Here is an 18,419-nt window from a genome sequence, read left to right on the forward strand (position 1 = left end):
CACCTGAGGAGTGAGGATATTTTTTCCATTGATTTTTAGAGAGAGTAGAAGAGAGGGGAGAGGGGATGAGAGAGAGAAAGAAAAAAAAACATTGACTTGAGAGAGACATAGCTATTGGTCGCCTCCCGCTCGAGCCCTGATCTAGGCTGGGGATTGAACCCGAAACTGAGGTACGCACCCTTGACCAGGAATGAACCTGTGACTCTTGGGTCTGTGGACCAACACTCTAACCACTGAGCAAAATCAGCCAGGGCTGTTTTTCATTTTAATGGAAATTTAGACAGAGCCTTATTCATATTAATTCTGGAGTTCTTTTTGCCCCTGAATTAATTGGGGCAAATTTATAGGTTTTTGAGATGAAGAGCAGAACTCAGAGTTTTACTTGGATTGGTTGGTGTGTCTACTTGATTCCCCTCAAAAGACAGAAAATGCCACTTAGGGAAGAGCAGGGGCCTTACTGGGGATAATTTTGGACTAATAAGGAGCATTTAGCCTTCAATCCTGGATACTAGGAGTACTTTATTAAACCCAGAAGTCAGGAAGTGCATTGAGGCAACCTGACTTTCTTCACTTAATAAGTAGCAATGCTATGAGAAGTGGGCCAGCTGGAGGGAGGATTATCATTTCCTAACTTCTGGATCTTCGCTTAGTGATATCTGATAAGATTCCTAGTCAGGTCAACAATGATGAGTAACATCTGGAGGGATATGGAAGAAGGGAAGGCCACGAGAAAGGAACACTTAAAGAGGAACTGGAATATGTGGACCAGCGTTAATGTCTTACAAATCCCAGGAGCTGATTGCTTTCATTGTCTTGGAGGAATTGACGGATGGTGTTTAAAGTGATTAATAAATATGTAATTTATCATCAAAACCTGTTTTACTGGTGATCTGGAGGGGTTGGCATGGCAGCCATTTTGATCTCTGTCATGTATAGTAGCCTCTGGGGTCTTATTACAACAGCAAGAAAAATAGCTGAGGAAAAATGCTGAAGATAGTTAAAGAGAGTTGAGTTATATGTGATAGGAAAGCACCATCATCAGTAATGAGTATTTTTGGAACATTCTGCTGGATGCAGGCCACTCTGAGGCAGTGGCTTGGCTTTTCTGAATGTGAACTGAAAGGTGGCTCAGCCCAGTAGGGCTCTCTGAAATGTCAGCCTGAAAAATTGGGCATGGCCAAGGAACTGGAGAAAATCATATTTCTGGAGCGAGGCATGCATCTAGTCTGTCAGAAGCCCCAGAAGAATTAATATACTAGGCAAGGTCAAGCTGGTGGGCATAATTTATCTGGGCTTTGCAGCTTTTGATATAAGTCACTCACCAGAAACCATCAAGGAAGCCTGGTGACCAGGGAGGAGTCAGGTTTTTGAAGAAACATGAGGAATTCCAGATGAATGTAGCAAAACCAAAAGTTGGTGAAATTTTATACAAGCTAGTATGAGAGGTATGTGCTGTGGAGAACCAATTCCATGACCAATGCAGTAATTTGTGACCTTTCTAGAAAGGTGCAGAGGGCACCAGAGAGGCTGGGTGCCCAGCTAAACACAGAGAAATCAAATAAGGTATTGGACTTAAGGAATGGAAGTAATAGAAAAGATAGAAAAGATGTCATGTAGTAAATGTAAAAGATAGTTCTTCCTCACCTCAAGTAATGCATTCCATTTTAGTCATTTTATTTAAAGAGATAGAGGAGGCAATAACAACAAAAAAGGCCTAAAGTGCAATGAAAAATGGTAAGAATGGAATGGTTTAGATCAAATAAAGGCAGGACTCTATGAGAGTAACCTCATGATGCCTCACTGAGTTTGTAATTCTGTTTTGTGGCTGAAAAGTAGATTGCCTCCAGTTTTAAAACATGACCAGCACAACAGGTACATAGTGCTAAGGAGAATCAGTGTCTGGAGAATAGAATTTTTCACAGCATTAATATCCTGGCCTTCTAGGTTGGCCACATCTGAGATGAAGTGACTCATTCTCCAACTGTTGCCCATTGAACATGACATTTTCCAGAAATTACAAAATTGTTTATTATGTCCAATTGGAAGTTCGTTCTCTCTCTCTCTCTCTCTCTCTCTCTCTCTCTCTCTCTCTCTCTTTCTCTCTCTTCCTTTCCTAAAGAGCTTCCTTCGAATGTGATAAAAATGTCAAAGGAGAAAAAAATATGGTTACCAATCATTGAGCCCTTATCATATGCCAGATACTATGCTAAGGATTTTACATGTCTTACTTCATTTAAGTCTCATAGCAACTCCAAGGAAGAAATTATAATTCCCATTTTACAGATGAGGAAATTGAGCTTCTGTTAATTGGTGTGCTTAACTTATTACAGTTAATAAGTAGAGGAGCTAGAAATCAAACCCTTGCTTTTAGCCACCTGGCCTTTCCCCCACTGCTGAAAAAGCACAGACTATTCTTGGTAATCAGATGATCCTTATTATTACCGGTAACAGTGTACTTTTTGGAAGGTGAGTGGCTAGGACTTTCAAAAATTATGCTAAGAAACTGGTCTTTTTCTTCTGGTGTTGTTCTAATCATGGTTGCATTGCTAGGTCAGCCTATTGGTGATTTTTTTTTTTAAACATCCACTTGCATTGAATCTTATCTGAAATCTGTAGCACCAGCAGAATTTGACTGTTGGTTACAGGAAGACGTGTTGAGAGCTTTCCTCTGTTACATCAAGTAACAAATGAAGTGGGTTTTACCTTCTTGAGTTGTGTTGCAGAAAACCTTATAAACATTTGGCTATTAAGAAAGCAAAGCTGTCTCTCCATTCCCAACTGACATTCGAAAGATGCCCTCAGAAACTTGACTAAATAAGGTCTTTGTGGGGGGTTAGCCTTTTAGTTGGGTTTCTAAGTTTCTCTGTAATGAGTTTTCTTGGTTGCTGTAAAAACTGCCAATCTGAGAACTATTGTTCCTTGCTTGCCTTGGGTTAGAATTGGTGCCTGATCTACATGAGATCTTTCCTCACATCCCATGGGTGGGATGTTTTCAAGGTGAGCAGGTCATTGGTTCTCATCTCACCAGTAGGAGATGGCCCAACTGCTTAATGAGTTTAAATATATGTTCATTTCCATATGCTGCCCAGCTGAGATTGGGTCTGGAAAAACTCAGGAAATCTTCCAATGCTATAAGTGATGGGACAATCATTAAATCCCAGTGTCCTGACCAGATTGTAGTTTGGGTAATTACATCCTTTTTTTTTTTTCAGTTCCCCTGCAGTGTTATTTGGGTATCAGATCCACAAATGGCCTCTCTGGCTGTTAAGCAGCTGCCACTTTCCACCCCCCAGGTGGCTTTGTTTTACGGGTGGGTGAATCAGTCCTTGCATAGCGTTTGTGGAATGGTTAGGGAGCCTTTGGGATCAGAATGTAAGTTAGCAACTTACAAATTTGTGCCTTATGGCAAAGAAGCTTTTATGTCCCCCAAAAGACAGTTGTCCCTATGGACTCAGTAAATTATTGGCAGGATAGGACAGAGTGAGTTTTGTGGAGTGTTCACTTACTTTTTAGAAACAAATATGAAGGAAAGATGGTAGAAGTGCCAGACATAGGCCTGAGCTGATTCAGCCCAGAGGAAAATGCAGGTAGAACAGAATTTGTGTGTGTGCATGTGTGTGCAGATGTATGCGTGTATATGCATGTGTGTGCTTGGTGAATGCCCAATGCACATTGAGAGATTTACTGGAAATGGGGGAGTCAGCTTATAAGATGGGCTTGGGTCTGGGTAGTAGGAGCATTGCTGTAGAGAGAGGGCCTGATACCTGCATTTTTATTAACACCTTATTAAATAGTGGGTTTTTAAGTAGGTCACAGTCACCTTGAGTCTCTTCTCTTCTTTAACAGTCTGTGAATCCTTATATTGTGAAGCTGTCTATTGTGGATGACGAGGCCACGCTCAATGTGAGTATCTGGATCTTTGTGTATTGTTTTAATTGCTTGCATTCAATAAACTTACTTGCAGTGGATATTTAGAGAGCAGAGGGCTTTTGTGTTAATTTCATCTGGCTATAAAGAGGGACTTTGTGTTTCTTTTTAGAGCATTAGTGCAGCTATCGTATTGTATTCTATCTTCTCATCATGGAAGGAAGATTTGAAGGGACATTTGTTTGCTAATCATGATGAAATGGTTGGTTATATTTCATGTTATAGTGTGCTGAGGTTGACTATCCTACAAAGTCCAGTAAGTTACATTTCCAAGAATAAGAAGGCTTAAATGATATATCAAAATACTATGCTGGCCCTAACTGGTTTGGCTCAGTGGATAGAGCGACGGCCTGCGGACTGAAGGGTCCCAGGTTCGATTCCAGTCAAGGGCATGTACCTTGGTTGCGGGTACATCCCCAGTAGGGGGTTTGCAGGAGGCAGCTGATCGATGTTTCTCTGTCATCGATGTTTCTAACTCTCTATTCCTCTCTCTTCCTCTCTGTAAAATATCAATAAAATATATTAAAAAAATACTATGCTGTACATTTTGAATAGCTTACAATTTCATATGTCAGTTATACCTCAAGAAAGCTGGGGGAAAAAAGAGGCTTAAGTGATTAAACGATCAGAAATTCCTTTTTGTACAACTAGCCAGATGGTATTTATAGATTGACTCGGTGAAGCCGAAACATGGATAATGGTATATATCTGTTGCAGTATGTCCTTGAAAGTTTGGGAAATAACATCTGATCTCTGAATATAAGGAGGAGGAAGATGACCAGGTGTCTGGCTTTATTCTCTTTCCATCTTGCCCTCTTCATTCTTCTAATTTCCCTTATGAATAGAAGTACCCATTATTCATCTTGTGGCCTTAATTGATCTTTGTGTTGTGTTTAATAGATTCTAGAGGGAAAGTTGATAAGTCACTTTAATTTTTATTAGATCTTCTTCTCATACTCCTGTGGCTTGAAGAGTGGCTTGTTTAGAGACATATGAGATTTTTTTGTTTGAAGCTTCTAATTCAGTTTTCTCTTTTGAAGTGAAAATGATCCCAGTGAAATTGCCCGTGATCTGAGCTGGTCTGTTTTACCCCGTTACTCTTTTAAGTAACAGCAAGATAATTAGATCAGAGAAATCTCTCCAAAGAGGTTCCTTTTATTTATTTACTTATTTATTTATTATTTTTTATCAGCACAGAGGTCTTTTTTATTTTTTCCCACTTATCATGCCATGAATTCATAGGGAATGGGTTCCAGCAGCTTAGGCTCCTTTCCATTGGTTCTCACAAAGTGTGTTTCTCTGGGTGGAGCAGGCTGATGCTTCAGTTGAACCCAAGTACCTTTCTCTTTGGCTTCCTTCTTTTTGTGATCATTTTCCTTCACACGTTTCAGGAAGCTATCTCGGCTCTTAGAGTGCTTAATATGCTCAATATGTACATTAATTCTCTTGGCAAGAATCTTGCCCTTAACTTGCTTGTTCACAATAGTGCCCACTGCATGCTGGGTGACATTGTAGATTCCCAGTTTTGCCATGGTAACATTTGTGGGGCATTCCTTTTTGAACAGTGCACATTCCCTCGATGTCCACAATATCACCGTCTTGTAGATTCATTTATGTGGCCAAAGGAACAACTCCATGTTTTCTAAAAGGCCTAGAGAGCATATAGCAGGTGCCTCTCCTCTTTCCCTCTGTGTTAGTCATTTTGGTGAACTACTGGAAGATGGCAGTTCCGGCCGAAAGGCGAGGTTCTTTTTTTTTTTTAAATGTTTTTATTGATTTTTTAGAGAGAGGGGAAAGGAGAGGGATAAAGAGATAGAAACATCGATGAGAGAGAAACATTGATTGGCTGCCTCCTACATGCCCCCTACTGGGTTGGAGCCCACAACCCAGGCATGTACTCTGACTGGGAATTGAACTGGTGACTTCTTGGTTCATGGGTCAGTGCTCAACCACTTAGCGACCCCAGCTGGGCCAAAGAAGTTGCTTTTGATGTTTTCGCAATGTCTCTCAGAATTTCTGTCCTTGTTGCCTACTTTCAGGTAGAACTTCTTGGTCTTGGACCATGATGGTGTAATTAGTGTTTTCCCTGGCCTAATCGTAGCATCACTGCCAGCCCCTTATTTCACCTGTGCTGTCTTTTTGCTTTCTAGGGAATGGGGCTTGTGATTGCTCAGGCTTTATCTGAATACAACAGGTAAGTCTACCTTTCCAGGAGAGAAGGGAAACAGGTTTGTTTGAGTTCTTGGGTGAACTTGCCTTACCTATGCTAGAAGTATTCAGAGGTACAGCTGCTGGCAGATGTGTTTGCTCTAGTTTGGCTGGATGGCTTTAGCAGGGGTTGTTTGTAACACCAAGGGAGAAGCCATCAGGTTAGTGTCCATTGTTTCTTTAAACAATTAGGCACATTCTTTGCAGCTTTTAGTATTTTATCTCAGAGCATTTTAACTAGTATTTCAGTCACAAACAGGCTCTTCCATTTAGCCCAGTGTATCACACAAATATAATTTTCTATGTAAAAAAGGTTGTGAAACACTGCTTTTTTGTATGCTTCAAAATATAAATAACAGGAGAAAACATTGAATTAGGTTTCCAGATGCTTCTTTTTCATCAGGAATCAACTGCAGTTTCCTGGAGTCCCTTTCTCTTTTGTGGACTCACTTCAGTGATGCTTGCTTTTTCTCCTGCTTGGATGGAGAAGTATCTGATATTCAGTGAACGGGAACCAGAAGAGTCTCCAATCTTCACAAGGGCCAGGCAGGATCTTTCTTGCTTCTTTCCATACTTTCCTCATACACAATTGGGTGTTGGAATTTAAAATCTGTCCCATCTCCACAAATAGTTTAGCTTACAGATTACTTCCATTCTCTTCCTTCAAAAACAAACATGATTTTCACTATTTCAGCCTTGAAGTAATTTCACTGTCACACTTTTCAAGTAATAGTCTGTTTGGGAAATAACTGGATCAGCCATATGTTAGAGTAGTTTCACACTTTTGCAGCTTGCTTTCTAAGTCTCTACCAAAGTAGCCAGGCATTTTGGTACACACTACCTCAAGAGCAGATGGGTGCCTTTTAGCTTGCAGGAGAAACTGCAGTGACTAGATTGTCATAGTGCGTTTATTTTCTGGAGTCAGTGAATTCTATGAGTGTCCTGCTTTGATTACCTAGAATGCTAAGGACAAAGACATACTTGATAAATAATACTAAAGTTGAATTTAGTTATTTTTCTTTAGGCAGTATAAAGACAAGGAAGAAGAACACCAGAGCGGTTTTTTCTCTGCTTTAACAAATATGGTAAGTCCTACTAATTTTTTCTCTACCATTCAGAAATGTAAGAGGTCTGTAGGGGTAGACAAATCTGGACTCAGAAGTTTGAGGTGATGGCATGATGAGGGGAGTGAGAGGGCTACTCAGAACAGATTATTTTGAGAGCTGTATCTCTTAGTGATTTCCAAACTGAAGTAAGGAGAAAGAAGAGCTTCGATTTCTCTGAGATAGATTTTTTCAAATTAATTAATTTAGTTTTTAAGGCTACAATAAAGTTACATATTAAACCAGACTTCTGCTTTCTAAAGAGTTGGCTTTGTTTGAAGACCAACCCTATGGAACATAGAATAGGAGGGTTTAGATCCGAATAGAACCCTGAGTGCTCCTTGGCTGTGTGCTGTGGCCACTTGTTTCCTCGTAGCTGTTCCTGGAGTCGAGGGATTGGTGCTGTGGATCTGAGCCACCCGCCTAATGGCTTAATGGGCTGAGAGGTCCATGGTCTAGGGAAGTTACTGGTCTACTTTACAAGACTGCTGAGCAAGGTTTCTCAACTTCGGCATCATAGGCATTTTGGGCCAGATAGTCTGTGACTAATTTTTAAGAGATAAATCTAGCAAGTATTAGACTCTAGGCCAGGGGTGGGCAAACTTTTTGACTCGAGGGCCACAATGGGTTCTTAAACTGGACGGGAGGGCCGGAACAAAAGCATGGATGGAGTGTTTGTGTGAACTAATATAAATTCAGAGTAAACATCATTACATAAAAGGGTACGGTCTTTTTTTTTTTTTTTTTTTTAGTTTTATTCATTTCAAACGGGTCAGATCCGGCCTGAGGGCCGTAGTTTGCCCACGGCTGCTCTAGGCAGATTCAGAAAGTCTCCTTGGGAATTAGTAGTCAAATAATCAGCCTTAGCGCAAGACAATTAAAAATATTTTTTTATATTGATTTTATTTATTTATTTATTTAAAATATATTTTATTGATTTTTTACAGAGAGGAAGAGAGAGAGACAGAGAGTTAGAAACATCGATGAGAGAGAATCATCGACCAGCTGCCTCCTGCACATCTCCCACTGGAGATGTGCCCGCAAGGGCAACCCAGGTACATGCCCTTGACCGGAATCGAACCTGGGACCCTTCAGTCCGCAGGCCGACGCTCTATCCACTGAGCCAAACCGGTTTCGGCTATATTGATTGATTTTAGAGAGAGAAGGAAACATAGTTTTGTGGTTCCACTTATTTATGTTTCATTGATTGATTTTTTTTTTTTTTTTTACAAATTTTTATTGTTGAAAGTATTACATAGATCCTCCTTTTCCCCCCATTGGTTGATTTTATAATGTGCCTTGCCTGTGGGTCAAACCCACAACCTTGGCATATCGGGATGATGCTCTAACCAACTGAGCTAGCTGGTCAAGGACTAGAGCAGGATAGTTTTGAGTTCATTGCAAGAAACAGTCATCCCTCTACCCCCCAAAAGTCAATCCTCCCCACCCCAAATGCCTATGCCCTTCTTCTTTCTTAGAGTCTACTCTCAGGAAGGACTTGATAAGCTCTTTAACTCTGAAACATCAATAACTAAAGTCTCTCAGAGGTCAGAGCAGTAAGGGTGCTGTATTGGTGTTTGGTTAAATGACTTAGATATAATTATATTGCTCTCAAGGATCTTTGCCATTTAGTCAAGAAGAAAAAGTTTTGTAACAAACAAATGAAACTCCAGCTGCATAGTTTTGTATTGTACATCAGTAAACAGGTGGAACAGTATTTTTAGAGGGATGGGCATCTTTCTCGGTGCTTCTAACCATATTGGAGGCAACATTTACTTATTTGGCTGCCCTCCCTAGGACACACTCTAAAAATTTTGTGATCTGATAGATGGACCATGGATTTCACATAGACAGTTTTGGTCTGAAACTCAATTATTCCCCGGAAGATGGCTCTATGTTGGATGAAATTAGCCTACTTTCTGTGATGTTCTTTATGAATTAGTTTTTAAAAAATGTATTTTTATTGATTTCAAAGAGGAAGGGAGAGGGAGAGAGGGATAGAAACATCAACGATGAGAGAGAATCATTGATTGGCTGCCTCCTGCATACCTCCCAATGGGGATTGAGCCTGCAACCTGGGCATGTGACCTGACTGGGAATCAAACTGTGACCTGGTTCATGAGTTGACGACGCTTAACCACTGAGTCACTCTGGCTGGGCAGGAATTAGTTTTTGACTTTAACAAAGCAACTTCCAGGAAAGATGCAGAATGATGGTCTAGGTCCGTGGTTGGCAAACTGTGGCTCGCGAGCCACATGCGACTTTTTGGCCCCTTGAGTGTGGCTCTTCCACAAAATACCACGTGCGGGCGCACATACAGTGCGATTGAAACTTTGTGGCCCATGCGCAGAAGTCGGTTTTCAGCCTGGGGGAATCTATTTTGAAGAAGTACTGTTGATATTTGGCTCTGTTGACTAATGGGTTTGCCGACTACTGGTCTAGGTTAACATTTACTCCCTGTCAGTGGTTACTAAATTTAAATTGAAAAGGAGAGCTGGACAAAAGTACAAGGATTGTTTTTAAGTCCCTTTAAGAAAGATGATTTGGAATTCTCATTATTTCATTTATTACTTACGATTCTTTTAAGATCTTCAAAGTGGGCTGATTTTTTTGTGTATGTATGACTGGTGGGCCAGAGCTCCAAATTCCCTTGGGCAGCAAGTAGCTTGTTTTTTCACTGATTAATGGCTTCTTAAATTTTCCTGCTGTAAGTGTGCAATTCCCCTCTTCTTCCACAGGTGGGCAACATGTTCATAGCAGATGCCCATGAGAAAATCTCAGTACAGTAAGTGCCTGACATTCTTGTGCAATGACTTGAACTTAATGTGGGCTCACCAACTGTGGGTGGGAGTGTGAAACGTTACCTCTTGTTAATCTTTTATAGATTCACACTTTCTTGGTGATATATCAAGTGTTTCTTGAGAATGGACTCTTAGGAACCTCTACTTTGGTTCCTGTGTATTGAGCCCCAGGAAGCTGAGAAACTATTTCCAGCTATCTTTGAAGTGGAATGCAAGAGGGCTGGGTATCTGAGCCAGTTAAGGACTTAACTGGATTGGGGTGAAGCAGTGAGAGTGACAATAGTGAATGAAGTAGATAAGAACTAAGTAATTAAAGTTAAGGCTCTTTACTTTTTTCTCTTTGCCTATATACACTTTACATATTGGGGCAGGGAGGAAATAAAAGGAGCATCAGAAATTCCAAAGGATTGATAATGGGGAGCTGGGGTGAAATCTTATCTTGATGGTTATATTGTTCTAACTTCTCCATTATAAGAGCCTCTTCACTTTGTTCTCTTTTTCTTTAGAACCAATGAGGCCATCCTCCTGGCACTTTATGAAGCTGTTCATTTAAATCGCAACTTCATCACAGTGTTAGCTCAGGTTGGTTATATTAAAAACTCCAATCCTTTTTCTTCCTGAATTTCCTACAGATTCATCCCCTTGACAAGCCTTCTGGCTTTGCCTGTTTAAGCCCTGCTTTGCATTGGTAAGTGGTGGTAACACAGAGTTGCATCAGTTGCTTTTGCTTCGTGCTATCCTCGGATATGTATGTTTCCATCTGGTGCAAAGTGGGTCGGATAACATGTAAAGTTTTTACTGATTCTGTTAACCCAGATGAGTTGAGATTACTTCATTTGGCTCACTGGAAATCCCTTGGTATTATCAACCCATATGGATTTTTTTCTTTTTTAAGGAATAGTTTATTGATTAAAAAAAAAAAACTTTATTGTTGAAATATTACACATGTCCCCCTTTTCCCCCATTAACCCCTTTTAGCCTGCCCCCATTCCCCCCAGTCCTTTATCCCACTATTGTCTGTGTACATGGGTTATGTATATATGCATATAAGTTCATTGGTTAATCTCTTCCACCCACTCCCAGTTTATTGGTTTTTAGAGAGAGAGGAAGAGAGAAGGAAAGAGAGAGAAACACTGATTGTCTGCCTCCTGTAACCCCCTACTAGGGATCAAGCCTGCAACCCGGTTTAGCTGTAAAATTAAATATATACACAGACACACACACACACACATATATATGTAAAAATAAAAGAAACCTAATACGTACTTAAAAAAATATATTTTTATTGATTTCAGAGAGGAAGGGATAGGGAGAGAGAGAGACAGAAACAACACTGATGAGAGAGAGTCATCAATCAGCCACTTACCACATTCACCACACTGGGGATGAACCAGCACCCCGGGCATGGGCCCTGACCGGGAATTGAACTATGACCTCCTGGTTCATAGGTCAACACTCAACCACTGAGCAACACTGGCCGGGCTTAGGTTTCTTTTAAAGGAAGATTTGCTTATGTTTTTTTCTCAAAGGGCAGATGTGTATGAGATCCCCTGATTGAGTTTAACAAAAATAAGCCATGCTTAAAAAGCAGTGTGCTGCTTTGGGGTCTGCTTAGGAGGACACATAATTTTTCACAACTGATAACATGAGACTTTATTTACTATTCTCACTATGTTCCTTATGTGCTTTCTGAATTCTATAACTAACTGATTTTAAAGGAAATAAAAGATTGGTAAAGCTGTTGGGGAGGAGTGAGTGGCTCCCACTCAGCTTAATTCTGAAGAGCTGATGTGTCAGGGGTGGTTAAAGAAGGTCAGGGACAGAGGAGCCATCTGTTTTGGTCCCCAGTGTATGTGTACCTTGTGTCTTTACTTCCCCATCCCACACACTCTTAATTTGTTGTGGAACAGGAAGGCTATAACCTGCATAGCTTTTTAAAATAGTACCTGTTATCCTCTTGGCTCACCTGCATTTATTATCAACTATGTGATCATCAGAATAATCTGTAAATGAGGTTGATCTGATGAGAGTAGTCTTTTTCAGGTTTAGGTAGGACTGCAAATGCCTCCCCCTTTTTTTTGTAGAATAATCCTGTGTATTTGTTTAGTCCAGTTTTTTATTTGTATGGTTCTACAGAAAAGCTTATATAATGAGATCTTGGTTGCTTAGAAAGAACTAGCCCACAGAGCTTCTTGTTAGTGTTTAGCAAGCATCAACAGTAATCAGGTAGTCATGGGAATTAGATGTTGAAGCAGTCCCCTCTCAGTGAGCTGTCTGTCTCTGAGGCCAGGGATACCAGAAAGGATATTAATAAGAGGATACTCGTAACTGGATTTTCTCTCCTTACCCATCTGTGTTCTTTTTCAGAGTCATCCAGAGATAGGCTTGGTGACAACCCCTGTCAGTCCCGCTCCAACAACCCCAGCCACACCACTTGGTACCACACCGCCCTCTTCTGATGGTAAGCCCACAGCCTCTTTTGTTTTCTTGATTAATATAGTTTTGAATCTTTCAGGGTGAGCATAGTTGTGTTGAACAAAGAACACAGTTGTCTGTTGTTTCACTTAAGAAATTGTCTGAAAAATACTGCCCTTCAGGACTCCTTAAGCTCCAAAGAAAACTTTGGAAAAGATAGTTAAGTACTTTTCTCTGTGTCAGAAGCTACATAATTCCAGCATGTCCTCCTCAGGAAATCGTTGAGTCATGAAGTGCTAGATCTTAAAAGGACCTCAGAGGTCAGTGATGCCTGCCTTGCCAAACTCCCAGGGTACTTGTGAGACTCAGATGACATATGTTATGAATATCTCACTGACATAAATATGAAATTGTAATGTTATCTTATGTTACTACTAGAAGCCTGGTACACGAAAATCGTGCGCGGGGGTGGGGGGGTGTCCCTCAGCCCAGCCTGTACCCTCTCCAATCTGGGACTGCTGGCTCCCAACTGCTCGCCTGCCTGATTGCCCCTAACCGCTTCTGCCTGCCAGCCTGATCACCCCCTAACCACTCTCCTGCCAGCCTGATCACCCCCTAACCACTCTCCTGCCAGCCTGATCGACACCTAACTGCTCCCCTGCCGGCCAGATCGCCCCCAACTGCCCTCCCCTGCTGGCCCAATCGCCCACACTGCCTTCCCTGCCAGCCTGATTTCACCCCCATCTGCCCTCCCCTGCCGGCCTGGTCCCCCACAACTGCCCTCCCTTGCTGGCCCAGTCGCCCCTAACTGCCCTCCCCTGCAGGCCCAGTTGCCCCAACTACCCTCCCCTGCAGGCCTGGTTGCTCCCAACTGCCCTCCCCTGCTGGCCTGGTTGCCCCCAACTGCCCTCCCCTGCTGGCCTGGTCGTCCCTAACTGCCCTCCCCTGCCAGCCTGGTCCCCCACAACTGCCTTCCCCTGCCGACCTGGTCGCCCCTAACTCACCTCCCCTGTCAGCCTGGTCGCCCCTAACTGCCCTCCCCTGCTGGCCCGGTTGCCCCTAACTGCCCTCCCCTGTTGGCCATCTTGTGGTGGCCATCTTTTGACCACATGGGGGCGGCCATCTTGTGCGAGGACGTGATGGTTAATTTGCACATTACCTTTTTATTATATAGGATTTGACAAATGAGGGAATTGAGGCCAGAGAAATAAGTGGTTTGCCTAAGGTTAATGAGAGTTGCAATTAAGAACCAAGACATGAATCAAGGCAGGGAACCGTGTATATTTTTATTACTACTTTCTGCTCAGTATAGTGCCTGGCATGGTTATTACTTAGTAAATATTAGTTGAATAAATGAATGAGAGAGTGAACCTGTGATTTACTCACTGTTATGTGTTTGTTAGCCATTAACCCTTAGAAAATAACTAGATTTGATGGGAGTTTGGTGGGTATTTAAGACTTGTCCTCCTAAAAAATAACAAAAAAAACCTTCCACTGTATAAATCTTATGGTTGTAACTTAAGAAAAAGGTAACAGAAAAGAAATTATGAATTTTGTCCAATAAACTGTATATCACTTGAGTTAGTTTTACTGTAAGCTGAGTCTGTTTGATGGACTACCTTAACCAAAAATTAATCTTTGTTAATACTTGATGTTTTGCCTCAAATGTTGACCACGTTTTGGGTAAAGAAATACAGGAAATAAGCCTGACAGGTGTGGCTCAGTGGTTGAGCATCCACCCATGAACCAGGAGGTCACAGTTCGATTTTCTGTGAGGGCACATGCCCGGGGTTTGGGCTCGATCCCCAGTGTAAGGCATGTAGGAGGCAGCCTATCGATGATTCCCTTTCATCATTGATGTTTCTATCTCTCTCTCCTTCTCCCTTCCTTTCTCTCTAAAATCAATAAAAACGTATTAAAAAAAAAAAAAAGAAATACAGGAAATCTAACTTTGATCTTTTTTTTATGCTTCCCTGTTATCTCTATGTGAAATGACCTCTTTGATCTGCTCTCTTGCGTTTAAATTTTCATATTGGACTTGTGGCAGTAGCATTTCAAGGTAGTAAAGCAGTATTCATGCAGAAGCATGACAAGGAGGTGCTGTTGATATTCAGGTCTATGGTAGCAAATTGGATCTGTTTAAAATTGAAAGACAAATTCCAAAATATTTTAATGAGAAGGAACAAGTAGTGAGGATTGCCTAATTGTCTCTGCTTATTCAGGTCACTGAATAATCCAATGGAAATACTGTTCTTTTTCTTTAAGGATAAAGCCTGCCTGGTTACCATGGATACACACACACACACACACACACACACACACATATCTGAGTTCCATGTGATGTTGGGCTTTGGATGCTTCAGAGAACTGCCTTTCAAACTGTTCATTGTGAGCACTTCCACCCACACACTTGATTATGCAATGGCAGGATTTGTGCTTACTTACCTACAACTAGTGAGCTTTTTATTTTTTCTAGTGGGAAGATGGAGTCAGCCCACTTTCAAATGACTGTCTCCCTTGACAAAGGCTGCTGGAAAGAATTATGAAGACAGAGATCAAGGAAAATTTCCTTAGGAAGGAGATTTTAATTTGTGAGGGATTTTATTTTTCTCTTCTATTTTGTTCTTTTTGTTGTTGTTAATCCTCACCCGGGGATATTTTTCTATTGATTTGTAGAGAGAGTGAAAAGGAGGGGGAGAGAAAGAAACATTGATGTGAGAGAGACACATCGATTGGTTGCCTTCCCCATGCGCCCTCACCAGGATCAGGGCTGGGGATCAAGCTGCAACTGGTATGTGCCCTTGACTGGAATCGTACCTGGGACTCTTCAGTCTGCAGGCTGATGCTCTATTCATTGAGCCAAACTGGCTAGGGCTATTTTTATTATTTTTCCTCCTAATTCATTTCCTTTCTATAGGGGTCCTAAATATTACAACCTTGTTTTTAGGTTTTGGTTCTTAATTATAGTGGTGTTCAGTAGCCCAGTTATATTTGAAGGTATATCACTCAAAGCCAACAGTTTAGCTGTAACATTTGTTCTCAGCTCAGACTTGACATTTGACAACTCAGCCTTGGCATGAGAGGACTTTCTGGTAAAGTAAAAATACATATACTTTTACATTTCTATATATTATATAAGACTAGAGGCCCAGTGTACAAATTCATGCATGGGTGGGGTCTGGCTGCCCCACCCCTATGGGGGCCGATCAGGGCTGGGCTGGCGGGGGGGGGGGGAGGGGTCGCAGGAGGTCAGCCGGCCCCGCCCTGATGGAGGGGCTTATCAGGGACAGGGCTGGCGGGGGGTGGGGGGGGCTGTGGGAGGTTGGCTAGTCATCCCACTTCTGATTGGGGTAGGGGACACCTATCGGGGGCCAGGCCAGCCGGGGGGAGGGGCTGCGGGAGGTTAGGGGGGCCACTTGGGGCCATGATTGGGCTGGTTGGCCGCTGCAGTGCATGTCATAGAAACCGGCCGTTCCAGTCGCTTGGCTTTTATATATATAGATAGTTTTCCAGTTATTGCTGTGAGTGGATGGGGAAAAAGTCCCACCTACCAGTTAGATGTATTGGACAAAAGAATGATTATGGGCTCTGAGCTTCAAAATAGGCTGTAGTAGTTTGAAATGACAGTTTCAGGTCATTTACCTATAGCATGAATTAAGACCTTTTAGTATTTCAACATAAAAATATATTTGTCTTTTTAAAAAATATGTATTTCCATTGACTTCAGAGAGGAAGGGAGAGGGAGATAGAAACATCAGTGATGAGAGAGAATCATTGATTGACCGCCTCCTGCACGCCTCCCCCTGGGGATTGAGCCCATAAACCGGGCATGTGCCCTTGACTGGAATCGAACCTGGGACCCTTCAGTCCACAGGCTGACACTCTATCCCAGCCGTGGGCAAACTACGGCCCGCAGGCCAGATCCGGCCCGTTTGAAATGAATAAAACTAAAAAAAAAAAAAAGACCATACCCTTTTATGTAATGATGTTTACTTTGAATTTATATTAGTTCACACAAACACTCCATCCATGCTTTTGTTCCGGCCCTCTGGTCCAGTTTAAGAACCCATTGTGGCCCTCGAGTCAAAAAGTTTGCCCACTCCTGCTCTATCCACTAAGTCAAACCGGCTAGGGCTATATTTGTCTTTTATTAGTTTTTGGGGGCTGAACTGTGGGAAAACAGCCAAGGGTGGGGCATGCTAATTTCTTCTCATGAGGCTTTTTGCTGTGCTTGCTCTGTATTATGGATCGATAATATGCAAATATTTCCCATTGTTAATAAACATTCTATGCATATATCATAATAACTCCAGAGGGATCCATTATGGTATGAATACATATTATGAATAATATCCCAAACTCAGTTGAGTCTTCATGGATGGAAATACAGCAGGGAGCTATAGATTCTCTAGCTTATCTGGGCCATTATCAGCCTCCTTTTGCTTATGTATTATGTCTTAGTGTAAAAGCACTTACCAAAATGTCTAAGTCTAATTTAAAGTCCTAGAAACTCGGGGGATCTACATAAGATTGTTCAGTGCGGGTCAGCCCTGGTCTGGTTCTTCACTGGTCATTGGGACTGTGGCTTAGGGAGCCATGGAGGGGTTAGTTTCTTTGGGAAACAGCAAGCAGCTGGGTGTATAAAAGTCAGTTCCCAGGCTGTCTCAAATAATACTGTCATCCTGTTTTCTGGTATTTCCTTTTAGGCTCCCTTTCACTGGGGGTAAGGGACTAAGGAGTATCATTTGAATGTAGTTCTGCCTTCCGTCTTGGGTATTTCCAGCCTAAGAACTTATTCTAAAAATTGAGCAAGATTTCTCCTTATTAGGAAAGAATTGTCATTTATTTTAAGCAGGAAGACTCATCAAAGCAAAACTCATTTATATTTAGTACAGATCTTTCCCTTAGGTACAAATCAAAGTGCCTTTAAGAAGGACCCTGAATCTTTTTGGGTTATTTGGAGTTAGAAGTGGAATCAAAATACCCTTTTTAGTACTGGAAATATTGGGGGAAATACTTTGAAAAGTATATGATTGTCTAACCACTGTGCTGTATAACTGAAATTAATACAAAATAATATTGAATGTAAACTGTAACTGAAAAAAAATACCCTTCTTAGGATGTTGGGATAAAAGCACTGTTCCTGGAGACTGTGCTTGGATAGGAGAGTACGGCATTGAGTTTAATCTTGGAAGGACTCCAAGGGCCTAGGAAGGTAAAGGTTTTATGATAAGCATTTGGTCTCTCTGTTGCAGAAAAAGCTTATTTAGTGATTTCCTTGTCTGCTGGCAAATTGGCTACGGAGGTAGAAGTGTTAAGTAATATAGGCTAACTGCATTTCTTTGTTCTATTGCAGTTATAAGTTCTGTGGAACTCCCACTGGATGCAGATGTACAGACCAGTAATCTACTGATAACCTTCTTAAAATATAGCTCGATTGTCATGCAGGACACCAAAGGTAAGGAAGACATGCTGCTTCGGGAGCTCAGGAAGCAGGAGGTGTGGCAGAATTCTTAGCTAGAATCAAGGAGCAGCATTAATACTTCGAAGCTTCCACAGATGAACTATTGGGGCCTCCTGTGCAGGGTGATGGTCCTGATTACTGGAAAACAGTGATTTCTCACTGCCAGATGGCAGTTAGGTGGTGTTAGGAAAACCTGCAGCTGGAGGGGGAGTGCTACAAAATAGAACAGAAAAAAAATGGTCTCTACAAAAACTAGCAAGTCTTCTTAGCAGATTTTGGTAAGTAGATGCAAACTCTTTTGTGTGGGAAGTGGGGGCATTAGCATACTTCAGGGAATTCCCTTTTGAGGACAAGAATTGAAAGCACCAGCTTGTGGTGAGAATTAGAGGACTGTTGCACAGAGTACAGTAGGAAGAGGTGAGATTCAGAGGGACTATGTTCCTTAACACTTAAAATAAAAGTGGCAATACCCATCCAGAAATGCAGAAGGAAAGTGGGAGA

The 18,419-nt window shown here is 41.7% G+C and overlaps 1 protein-coding gene and 1 pseudogene across 2 annotated transcripts in view; one reads left to right on the forward strand and one right to left on the reverse strand.

Annotated features, from left to right (window-relative positions):
- The window catches only part of ARMH3 (armadillo like helical domain containing 3), a 151,548-nt gene that overhangs the window by 22,733 nt on the left and 110,396 nt on the right, over positions 1-18,419 (forward strand). For both annotated transcript variants that reach the window (XM_070432442.1, XM_070432443.1), the window contains exons 9-15: positions 3,847-3,903; positions 6,078-6,121; positions 7,160-7,220; positions 9,977-10,023; positions 10,546-10,621; positions 12,407-12,500; positions 17,811-17,912. In XM_070432442.1, the coding sequence (XP_070288543.1) occupies positions 3,847-3,903; positions 6,078-6,121; positions 7,160-7,220; positions 9,977-10,023; positions 10,546-10,621; positions 12,407-12,500; positions 17,811-17,912 (481 nt within the window). The remainder of the gene's footprint in view (positions 1-3,846; positions 3,904-6,077; positions 6,122-7,159; positions 7,221-9,976; positions 10,024-10,545; positions 10,622-12,406; positions 12,501-17,810; positions 17,913-18,419) is intronic.
- Positions 5,133-5,628, reverse strand: LOC139021456 (large ribosomal subunit protein eL21-like; annotated as a pseudogene).

This window comes from Myotis yumanensis, unplaced genomic scaffold, assembly GCF_028538775.1.
Source record: "Myotis yumanensis isolate MYYU_CA2020_CCGP unplaced genomic scaffold, mMyoYum1.0.hap1 SCAF_13, whole genome shotgun sequence".
Lineage (NCBI taxonomy): Eukaryota > Metazoa > Chordata > Mammalia > Chiroptera > Vespertilionidae > Myotis > Myotis yumanensis.